Genomic DNA, 12,538 nt, shown 5'->3' with positions numbered 1-12,538 from the left:
ATTTATGCATGGAAAGTTGAAATGAAAGCAGTGTATACGTTTAAATCTAGAGTTCTGATTACACCTTTGTTTTTGCTTTTGATTATATCAGTTTTTGTTTTAATATTCAACTTACCCTGTAAATATTATAGACGACCAAAGATTGATTGCAATTTTGTATTTCTTTTTGTTTTTGCTGTTAGTACTTTTTACATATAAGGACTTGGTATTGTCATTCCTTTTTCAACAATTCCCGGAAAAGGGAGCAAATCAGTAATTTGTATCAATAGGATAATTGGCAATATATGTTTCATTTATCATTTCTTTCATATATTCTGCAAAATCAGAACATCCCATTTGTTCTTGCTTTCAAGAAAATAATACTGCCCAGTAATCTTGCTGTATTGCTCTCTATTTTAACAACTAAAATGCTCCAAGAGAAATTTGGTACATTTACTGCAGAACTAGAACCAATGATGATGCACTTGCACCTGCACCAGCAAATGTGCTATATATGTCCAACAAATATGCTTTATCCACTGTGTAGGTTTGTCCATCTGGTCACGCACCTTCCACAATGTTTATATAAAAGTACAGGCAGAATACCCCAAGGTCTGGTCAATATGCAAATACTTGCAACAAATGACAAGTAACAAAATCACAAAAATATAGCATATCTTGGTGAATTTTGTGGGTATTTTGCAGTAGACTGAGGGAATTCTTTAACTAGATGAATAAAACCATACAATATGACTAGCACAGTGCAATGGACTATATTCCACTTGAAATCCATACACCCCCTTTGGAAGACCTAACCTTAATCTCCCACACAGGGAGTGTAGATTCCAAATGAAGTCACCCTTTCAGGTAACCCCTATTTGAAATTCACACTCCCTGTGTGAAATATTAAAGTTATGTCTTCCATACGGAGTGTGCGGGCTTCGACTGGAAAAGTCCAATATTCATTACAACCTTTCTACAGTTCTTATATATATATTTAATAGAGCACAGATACTTCTTAAGTTTGTTCAGTTTATATAAGGCGGAAAATATAAGACTCATAACACCGTGTATTGATATAGAATGGCATGCACACAGCTGGGCGCAATGCTAACACTAGTTGTGTGTTGCGTAACTGGCACACGCTTATGTGAATTTACGCGAGCGTGAGTTGGGACTTAATTGACGCGCGCAGTAACAAAAGCCGAATAATTTCCGCCTTATATAAGCCGAACAAACTTTACCTATAGACAGATGTTGATATTGAGTCCATCTATGTCTTTCATCTGTCCATTTATGGCTTCATTATATTGCTAGTGTGAATAACAACAAATACCAAGACATTTTTTTTTCAAATATTATATATCATTTTTATAAACAAGTTCTTCAGTTCTGAAAAATAAACATATAGATAGCTAAATTTTCACAATGCTACATAAAAATTGACCTAAATGAATAAACCTCCCTGATGATGTGCAAGCTGAGAGGTACTTGCTATGGCAACTCAATGGTGGGTGATATCCCATATCTTGACACAGCAATCATCTGCAGCGCTGACCACACTGGTGTTGCTAAGCCATCTCACATTCCTGATGTTGGCCCTGGGATGTGAGCCTGTAAGGTGTGTACCAATTAATATTTTGCAAGAAATTAGAACATTGCTACAAATGTTGGGAAGAACTAAAACAGATTACTCTATTAGCCCCTATGGTATGATTGGTATCACTTTTAAAGTATAGGGAATAAGGGTCAATCTTATTAATATTTGAGTACTTTTGAAAGTATCAAACCACAAGTATTGTGTGAATGGGATCTGACTGAATGAAATATTTGGAGCAACTTCATATTAATGCAGATATAAACTTTTTATCTGAATCTTACCCTTAATTATAATTTCAATGTCAAAATCTCTTCACTGTTATTATCATCTTGCTTATTCCTAACCTTAAACGGGTTGGTAAACATTTTGTATAAATTTATGTCTACAATAATTCAAAAAACAGGGAAAATATGACATAACATCCAATGGGGGAGTAACACAAAATATATAAACAGAGTTAAAAACCCGACGTTTCGAAAAGACAAAACTTTTCTTTTTCAAGGAGTAAAAAATGAGACTTACTCCTTGAAAAAGAAAAGTTTTGTCTTTTCGAAACGTCGGGTTTTTAACTCTGTTTATATATTTTGTGTTACTCCCCCATTGGATGTTGTGTCATATTTTCCCTGTTTTTAATTTTATCCATTGCTAGTGTGACACTGTTGTATCCTTTTTGATCCATCCTTTGGTTCCCTGCTGGTCAGTTGGAACAGATTTTCCCTGTTTTTATACAATAATTCAATTACATTGGCTTTTAAGTCAGTGATGTCCAAACTTTTTCATTTAGTTCATTTTGTAATAAATTATTCACTCAAATACTTGGTACTATTAATGATTTGTTACAATTACTTAGCTACCAACTGTTAAATTCTGCCCTGACATTGGTAAAGACACCAAAATTAAAAGCACAAGTTTCAACTTACGTAGCATTTTGATGTAGCTTCCTGGTTTTTCTACACTCCATACAATCAAGCCTGTATCCAGACTACAGCTAACAATATGTTGACTATCTGGACTCCAGCTGATTTCATTGACGGATGCTGTGTGGTGCTGCCAGTGATGCTTGGATTTCTGAAACAATCAATAAGAAAGGTTCAAACATTGGGCAGGGTAATTCATATTGTTGCAATCAAGTGGGACTTGGAGAGGGGGAGTGTGGTGTAATTGCCTTTAGTGCATGAGGCCCTTGGTGCAATTCCTGATGGTATATATTTGCTGGGATATTTACTTGGGGGAAAAATGTCTGAAATTAATTGGCAACCTCTGTATATTAAATTCAGACTTCCGCTCTCCCTATGGTTCTTTTAGAATTGGGTAAATGAATCATGAAAGTACTCTGTCCTTCGGAGGGAATGTTAAGCTGTTGGGCCTGTGTACAGAGAGCCATACCTGTACATGTATCTCACAGCCAGTTTTGAAAAGAGTAGGGTGTTAACCCATGACTGTTCAAAACACGTCCCAGTGTTCAAATGGACCCCAATGGAAATAAGCTTCAATAGATGCTATCTTGGATTATCCGGAGTTGTCAAAATCAAATCGAAACTAAATGAAAGCCAAAGAGCACCAACTCCGTCATGTTTGCGTGTCGCTCATGGCAGGCAAATTCTGCTGTGCCCGGCAAACTTAGATTCAAAGTGCTTTGTTATTTGCCTTCTGCATGTAATGCATTGCGCCAAAATTGCACACTAAGCTAATCATTTGATTTGGGCTTGTAACAAAAATGCTGTTGCTGGAGGTACATCAAACCAAAATGGTGTTACAGATGGGGCAATTTTGAGTTGGTACTCTTTGGGTATAATCTCTTTGGGTAAGCCAGCTACATGGAACTACAAGGAAATTATGTAATTCTTGGCCAAGCTCGAACGTACCTGTTGCATCCATGTAGCGAACTATACTTTAATCAGCTCATAATCAGTGGGCCTTATAACATCGCGGATTAGTATCAAAATATTTTAAGAATTGTCTTGTGACATCTCGCCAGAAACATCACAAATTATTAATTCAAGTCCTATACTTTGTCCACTTTCTTTAACACACAAACTATAGACCAGACAGGTCAACTAAAAGCCCTCTTAACGTGGGTCTACTTTTTGGCGTAGTGGTAAAAGCTTAACATTTCCCGCCTATTACAAGCATCGGGGCCTGAGATTGGAATTCCAGTTTCCTTTCTCACAAAGTAAGGGCTAAGAGTAAAATTGTACAATTGTGTTTGGGAGTGGCCTTCTCTCTTTTCTCTTTTTCCTAGCTATTTTCTTCCATTTCTTGCTTTATTTATCAAAGCTATCTAGGCCAGCATGCATATATTAGCCTACACTGGCTATCCAGGCTTGTGCATTTGTATGAGCTTGGAACGGTCCATGGTTTTCCATGGATTAGCATGTGTTCCTCACGGACCAACCTGGGTAAACAAACAATAAACAAAAGCGGATCAAACTATAATGGTGTTCGCAATGTAAGGTGTGTTTCTTCTGTACTGCGTGTGTGTTTATCGTGGAGCCACGAGCATTCCGATTGTTCAAGCCTGGCCAAAAATTACCTAATTTTCCTGTAGGGATACCGATTTCAAGCTAAATTGTAATAAAGCTAGCCGCCTATTTGGTACCAAGTATAAGTGTAAGCAACAAATAAATCTAAGTATATTGACTGTTCAGTGCCAGAAGGGGGTATGTGCAATCGCTGCCGTATGAACATTTGGTAATTTACACAGAGTATATTGTACTCATCTACACATGGCAGCTATTGCACTTAGCCACATCTGTCACTGAGCAGTTGATATGTAAGAGCAACAGAGTATACATATTTCCTCCTCAGACATAAGGCAAAAAAAAAGTTGTTTGCTTGTCTTCGTCCGACTGATTGTCTTGGCAGTCCCGACCGTAGAACTTTTTTTTGATAAAAGGTATATTTTTTTTCAACTTTCCCGAAAATGTCATGAACTTTTCATTTGAAAAACTGAACATTTAAAAGATATGTTATAAAAAACCATTTCCTGCATGTTTCCTCTGTCCAGTCGTACTTAGCTGAGGGTTTCAATATTTCGTATTATCATTCTCAGCGTCAAATGCAGTATTTTAAGTCTGTCAGACACATACATGTCAAATAAAGTAGGGTTTACCTTGAATTTGTCTTTGGTGGACATTCTGTGGTCAGTGAGTATTTTACATACAAACAAGTACTTCACATTATACTTTGATACATGAAAAAAAAAGATATAAGAAAAACAAAATTTCTAGACCAACCAACCCAACTTCTGAAAGTGATATGTGGTCGCATGTCATAAGTTGGGTACAATTTCCATTACATGGTAAAAAATGACAAAAAATGTATTCTTTGATATGTTGTATGTATTGACAATCTCTAATAATTAACACCATTTTTAACCTTAACACCTGCTTGATTTTTGAGATAATGCTTAATTACTAATTAATTAATACACAGGCGTCTATGTAAATCTCAATTTTCAAATGCGTTTTTTCTCAAATCGGACCTCAATTACAAAAATGACTGTAAAATTTTTATTTTATGCAAGAATGTCATCAGATCTGGAGGATATGTTCTCAAAACATTAATGCTTCAAATGAACTATTTAAAATAATTGTATGTATGTTAATTACATTGTAAAGGTCAATGACCTTTTTATGAGTAATTAGCAAGATGGTTATTCTATTATTGAGGAAATGAATATCAAGAAGAGAATTGTACATTAGCATATTTGCTAAAAATACTGAAATTCAACTAGGATTTCATTAAAAATGAAAAAATGGAACATATAACCCTTTAAGGTGGTACTACACACCTTGATAAATTTGTGACTATTTTTGCATGTTTCTCAAAAAATAATATCACACTGGTAACAAAAGTCATGTATATTATAGGGGTAAGGAATCCAGTTACTACACTGGAATTTCAGTGACTCAATCTAAGCGGTACGTTATTTATGATAAGAAAAGAGGTACCGCTAGAATGTACCTCACTTCTTAACATATATAATGAATCCCTTGTCTTAAATCACTGAAATTTTAGTGAAGTAATTGGATTCCTTGCCCCTATAATATACATATAACTTTTGTTACCAGTGTGTAGTTACTTTTTGAGAAAAATGCAAAATTTGTCACAAAATGTATCAGAGGGTGTAGCGCCACCTTAAGTAGTCAGTAATTGTTTTAGTTGTACAAATTCAACACTCAAAGCTGTCAATACATCATACCCTCCCTAGATTTGAAAAAGTAACCAGTAGTTTTAACATGCTGACATGTGAATTTTCACATATGCCCTATTGCACACTCCCGCATCCGCCTGCTCCACATCCGCCTGCTCCTCCACCCCTGGCATTTTTTATTTCAACTGATGTGATTTTTTTACTGAATAATGTATAATTATATGCTTCAGTAGACTGAAAAAGTATAATATTAGGCTTAAAATGAGGTATCAACCACTGCTGTAGGATATAGGGTTACGGAAAGCCAATCAAATTTGTATCGCAATTTTCAGAAAAGTGTAATCCCTCCACCCTTTTAGCATACCCAACTTATGACATGCGACCATATGGACAAGCAAACAATTTGTTTTGCCTAAGGGTAAGACATCAACAAACATTGAATAGTTTTGATGAGTTGACAAGTCTCTGTGAAAACTGGAAGAAAATCTTCCAAAAGAAAAGTCATTGACCTACCTCATAATTGTTGCCCAAATCAAACAGGGAGACCTCTTTGTCTTGACCACTAGAGCACAGGAATTTACCATCTGGTGAATAGGCCAAAGTGTTGACAGCTCCTCCAACCTTCAATTGTGTCTTTTCTGTCAACACATCACTGCTGTCCAATGAGTAGATATAGATCCTGGTATCCTGAAAGAACAGTCAAAGTCATACAGGGTGTTCACTGCCGATCAGAAGTATTTATGTGTCGGGAACAGGTGTTCAAATTCGCAATCAATTGTGGGAACCTGTTTAGGTTCTCGCAAAGGGCTTTTGCGAGAACAGTTGGTTCGCATGAACATTGTAGTGCAGGGTGATGTGATATATTCAAAAATTGTATTCATCTAGTATTACTATGGTAGAATCCTGTTACATCATCACTTCTACAGCGAATGCAACCAAAGGAGACGCTTGGTCGAGTAACATAAACATTGAAAGTACATGCATGGGCCATGGATTCCAGTTCATGATCGTACAATAAATTGACAGCTGAAATGAAGAAAACTTTGCCTTTTCAATAGTTCCCAACATTTCACAATTATATTTTTGGATAAATGAGATTATTAAATCAATTTACGTTGTTAAAAGGTAAAATATTACACAACATGCAATCTGACAATTGGAAGCTTACGAGAACCAATTTTGGTTCTCCTAGTTGTACTCCTCGAATTTGAAACCCTGCAGGTAGCTTACAGTTACCGTGTGGTCAATAAAGTATTATCAAGTCATCTGACTAATTTACCATTTCATTGTGTTCATCGTACTTTTGATACAAATAAATTCACATTTTGTATTAAAGATGGGTGATCATATCGACAACCTCATCCCCCACTTTTTCCTATCAAAATAGAGATTTTGGCATCAGAAGAAAGCTCATAATGTTCCTCATAATCCAGGTGAAATTTTAGGCCTAAAATATATTCTATTTAGTTGTTAAGAACGAAAAAGTGATAGCCTCAACCCAAATTGTGGTATACCACACATACTGTTGAATTGGCTGTAGTGAAACATGTTTTTTACTTCTAATATCAAAACGGCTAGAGCAATTTACCTCCAAACTTGGAATCAGATTATTTTGGCACAGGCATCTAAATTGAGCTACAAAAAAAATACAAAAAAATCTAACCACCCACCTGTAAGTGTCATCAATGACAAGCATAAAATTAATTTTGTTATCGATATAGTAAATTACCTCATGACTATTGATTAGTTCATTATTGGCAGTGTCACACCATGCAAATAGTCCACTACAAAAAAACAGGTGTTGTGGAAACCCATGCATTCCGTAACGATAATGTCAGGGGGTATCCTGGCCCCGGATCCTGGCTCACAAAACTGACATTCTTTCATGCCGAACTGCTGCCGTGCGGTTAATGTTTAATTTTATTATTTATCACATGCTGAAAGTAGTGTCTATTTTTAATGATCTAACTTATTTTCTTAATCAATACTATGATTGTACTGTGAATACAAGCAATTTTAAAAACAAGATCAAATTAATCAAGAGTTAGCAAATGGTAACACCAACTATACAATATTGTCAAACCCCAAAGTATTTGTGCAGCTCGAAAAAAAAATCGAAACTCAAAAGAAATTACACATTTTACAACATATATATGACACTTAAAACTTATTATGAAAATTATGAACAGGAACATTCGACAGAAAATCCAGAATTGGTAGCTGATTTCCTGGCAGACAACCACATTTTTCCTACATTTGAACATTAGTTCTGTACAGACTACAGCTTTGGAAAGTTGCTAAAATATCCTTCACATCCTGGACTCAAGAATTTGTTGCCGGACGCATAATTTTACACATTTGCTATGCACTTTGCGACCGTTTGAACGCACAGTGCTCAAAAGCTTAACGGGACCTCCGGTAATTGTTAGGAAATGTATGAAAACTTACATTTGCTCCTACAGCAATTTCTTGATGATTGGGATGAATGGCAACAGACTGGGCTACATAGGGAACAGATATAGATGAAGATTTCACATCAGTACGGTAGACTTGAACCTGGAAAATAACATAAACATTTGGTTTAATTTATTTACATGATGTACAACAAGATAAAAATTCAAACAAGAATGCAAGGAAAAAAATAGCTACTACATGACTTGTATATGCATTGAAACCTACAGCATTATTATATTCAGACTCTTAGAATCTCATTCTTACTGGAGCTACAGTTTAAGTAACTACTTGATACAATTGACTGCCCTATTGTGACAAGTGGCAGCACCTGTGAGGGGGAAATACCCCATCAGACCCCCCTCGTAAAAACCCAACATTAATAAAATTTCCACTTTTTGCAGCAATTCCTCCACTGTTTGTAACTGCTTATCTGATCAACAAGAGATGTATTAAATTCTACAGTAACCAAGTAGTCTCCAAATAATCTCCTTCATTCTTACAAGTGCAAAAACTTTGATTCTGATAATTGCAGACTGAATCCCAGTCAATAGATATTGAGTAGACTCTTGCACATGCTTACCTGATCAACACAGCCAACTACAATGAGTCCACCATGACTGCTGCAGATTGATTTGGGTTGGGATCCTGTGCTTAATTCTGAGTCTCTGTACAGGAAAGAATAGCAGAATATATGAGTGACATGACTTTCAAAATCCGATATATCAAGAAGTCCTGACAGAGGCGTCTTTTAAGTACAAGTCAGACAGATTTTCCCTGTACAAACTCTACCTGAAAATGAGCATGCATAATTCATAGAAGATTACGATCAAAGGCCTTACGCAAATGCAAATTAACCAGCTTGACAAATATGATAAGCAACAATCCAAATATGGTAAACACAAAAAAACAGGGGTTTGGTGCCACCATACATGGAGCTCATGATCATGCATAATTCATAAACATCAATTTGTCAGTTTTCACACATAAATTCCTTCACTATTAACATAAAGCAGACACTAGATATCAGAGATATCACTCAGTTTTACTCAAAAAACCTGAAAAGCATGTGAATGCAGGCCAAAAAAACCCAAAATGGGCTGAAAATATATAAAAACGCTGGAATTTGGACTCACAAAAAACCTGAATTCAGGCTAAAAACTGTGGCATCTCTGAGATATGGATTTGTTTCGTCTTAATGTGTTAAGTAAACAAAACGCTGAAAGTATAGGAGTTTGAAAGAGTGATCAGTGTGAGGAATTTTGAGATGGCCAAGCTTTCCATGATGATGCAATCGCATCACATGGGATACCTGCCCCTGCATATGCTTTATGAATTGAGGTTTTATATGTTTGGTACAGTTAGGGTAAAAAGATATTATGAAAAAAAAGCCTAAAAACACTAGTTTACATCACCAAATCTGAAATACATAGCGTGAGTTAGGATGCAATATGCAATTATGCATTTGCTAAATTCTATTTGTCAAATGCAAAAGTTAATACATACGTGTAGGCCTTGTCTGCTGTACTGAAGAATTTCAACTTGTCATCCATTCCAATAGAGGCCACTTTGTCACCAACTAGTGTCATACCATTAACCTGGTTGGCATGGAGACGACCTGTAATTGTATCATTTTTACCACTAGCTGCATCCCACACAAGTACACACTTGAGTTAAGGAATTTAACTCTATGTTATTTAACTATTTCTTGATCTAATTTAAATCAGGGAGGAACTAGGAAGATAATACAGTAGAATGCTTTTTGTGTATTTTGTGTGCCAAGTACTTGATCCATTTCAAAACCGGGACAAGGAATGTTACCTTCAAATCACCGATTCGTTCAATGGCGGCGGAAGCATTAACATTTAGGAGGGTTGGGGACGTGCATATTTTGTTATGGGTTTACTGGAACCAATTTGACCCCATTTTGGGCCCAAAACAAGGTGTTTTTGTATTAAAAAGACAAATATACAGGGCAATTATTGCTTTATTTTTTCTTCTGTCATGAATTGAAGGGGACCACCCCCTTGCTAGAATTTAGGGATGATATGTGTCCCTCCATAACCCCCCCCCCCCACCCTTCCGACGTCTATGTATTTATTGAGTTATTATTTTGTTAGCAAGAACACTCAAAGAAGAAATGCAGAGAAAAGTTTGAAGAAAAACTGTGTGAATGGTTGTGACTCTGTACCAAATCTTGAAATCTTTTTGATAATAAGTGAATGCTATTGAGAGTACGCATACATGTACATGGGAGGGTATTTTGTGGGTATTTGTGATGTACATATGTACATTGATCAAATAATCATATATTCCAGAGCTGCCAACATTGGAATATGCAAATGCAGAAGATTTCTACAAAGTGTAAAAAAAGCTTAGGGTGTGGCGCGAGAGGCAGCAGCCCTTGCGTGGGATCAGTGCTCCGAAAGCTCTTTGACGTTAGCTTTTGGAGACCTTTAAAAATGCCTTTCCAAGGCTACTCAACCTTTTTTTTGCAAAAGGACAGTGGGCGTATAATTGATTTTGTTTTGATTTTTTAGCCAGATGGCTGTAAATGCAGAAGATTTAGCCAGATGGCTGCAAATGCAGAAGATTTCATATGTTTTGCAGAAGACAGAAGATTGTCAGCAAATGAGGAAGTCATCTGCAGGATCAGCTCTGTATATTGTAATATTATTTTTAAAATCAAAGGATATCCACTCGTCCATCAGTACTAGCAGTGTAAATAGTTGATCCATCCTCCGATGTAGTCATGGCTGAGATAAGCTTATTATGGCCCTGAAATAATTGAACAAAATAATACATTATTGTACTTATTCAGTTACTGCACAGTTGTACATACACCACATATGTGTACCTCACTGCATTGAAGCAGCTAAATACATTATAGTCATTTAACAATGCTGAATACATATACAGCTATATCGAATAAGAAGACATATATTTAGTGAAACTGCATAATGTGTGAAACACAGGAAAGGATCATGGTATTAATGTGACCCACCACGAATGGGCTGTAAGGTGTACACAGTTTTCAGATATGGTCCATAAAACTTCTCAAAAAACAATAGAAATCAATAAATTTTTCGACTGTTTCACTCATTTTTTTACTTCCTTGAAAACATGGAACATGTAATAATGTCATTTTAAAGCTTATTTGTGGTGGACGGCCACATTTATCCACTACAACTAAGTATGTCTATGTCTTTATCTATATAACTGATGAAATACTACCAGGCCAACTGATCAATTACTTTGTTATAATTTGGTTCACCTCAAGTTCACTAGTGATGTCAGTGCTTTTATGCGGTTGCGCCGCAAGCATGCCGACAAACCGCCCCTGTATGCATGCATGTACAGTACTCAGCGCATTGTTAAACTTCGATTCGATACTGCGGCGAGCAAGATACGCATGTTCTTCACTGCCGAACTTGAGGTGAACCATATTATAACCATCTAGAACTCATCTGTACACAATCATCAATCAACCTACCTTAACAATTTGTAAAGGTGTGTCTGGGTTGTTCTTATCTAAGTAATTGATAGCTCCAGATAATGATACAGTGATGATGTGTTCTCCTTGCCATAAGCATCCAATTTGCTGGTCCATTACTTCAGAACCCATCTGAAACTCACTGCAAAATACATGCATAAAATTTTGTTTATGAGAAGGGCCTCACTTCGAAGTCATTGTGTAATTTATGGGGTTGCTTTTAAAGGAGTGTGATTCAATATTATCACATCATGTTTTCACTTTGATTGAAAGTTCTTGCTATCCATCTATGAAGGTCATGCTGGTAAACACAGCCAAATTAAAAAGTCGTCACTAGTTCCATCCCCATTTAATCAGAGTCTGATGAGTTTATGCAAAATAATTTATATAATAACTTTTTAATTTGGCTGTGTTTATTATACAAATACTACATAATCAGAAAGCAAATAGGGCAAACTATTTTTCCCCAGGTACTAGCAATGCCTATACACCCTCTGGGTTGGGGTAATAGGCCCGTAGCCAATACCAAGGGGGAAATAGTTTCAGCCCTGATATTACACAGGGTCAATAAGAAAAATAGTAGCTCTCTTCAGATATCAGCAGTTTGACCACTTAAGTTTATGTGTGGAAGTCGACATGAGATGAAGTTGTTGATTGAAACATAGGCCTTTAAATGGAACTAGTTCACTTTTTTCTTGTTGGTATTGGTAGAAATACATTCCAGAATGATTTCTTCCTTTTTAAATTTTTTTTGTGCTTATATAAACTTGTGTAAAATATAAAAGTGTGAAAAGCATGAAACTGATCTGAAAAGCAAAAATGTGTCAACTTAAACTATTTATAATGCTCAACATTTAAG

The 12,538-nt window shown here is 36.0% G+C and overlaps 1 protein-coding gene across 1 annotated transcript in view; it reads right to left on the bottom strand.

Moving 5' to 3' along the window:
- Positions 1 to 109: 109 nt before the first annotated feature.
- LOC140154026 (actin-interacting protein 1-like) overlaps positions 110 to 12,538 on the bottom strand; it is a 31,946-nt gene continuing 19,517 nt past the window's right edge. The window contains exons 9-16 of the mRNA XM_072176673.1: positions 11,680 to 11,821; positions 10,883 to 10,964; positions 9,693 to 9,846; positions 8,770 to 8,854; positions 8,184 to 8,291; positions 6,249 to 6,422; positions 2,500 to 2,647; positions 110 to 1,593 (exon numbers count right to left, since the gene is read on the bottom strand). Of these exons, the coding sequence (XP_072032774.1) occupies positions 1,484 to 1,593; positions 2,500 to 2,647; positions 6,249 to 6,422; positions 8,184 to 8,291; positions 8,770 to 8,854; positions 9,693 to 9,846; positions 10,883 to 10,964; positions 11,680 to 11,821 (1,003 nt within the window). The 3' untranslated portion in view covers positions 110 to 1,483. The remainder of the gene's footprint in view (positions 1,594 to 2,499; positions 2,648 to 6,248; positions 6,423 to 8,183; positions 8,292 to 8,769; positions 8,855 to 9,692; positions 9,847 to 10,882; positions 10,965 to 11,679; positions 11,822 to 12,538) is intronic.

This window comes from Amphiura filiformis, chromosome 1 (assembly GCF_039555335.1).
Source record: "Amphiura filiformis chromosome 1, Afil_fr2py, whole genome shotgun sequence".
Lineage (NCBI taxonomy): Eukaryota > Metazoa > Echinodermata > Ophiuroidea > Amphilepidida > Amphiuridae > Amphiura > Amphiura filiformis.
This window is presented reverse-complemented; position numbering and strand designations above follow the sequence as displayed.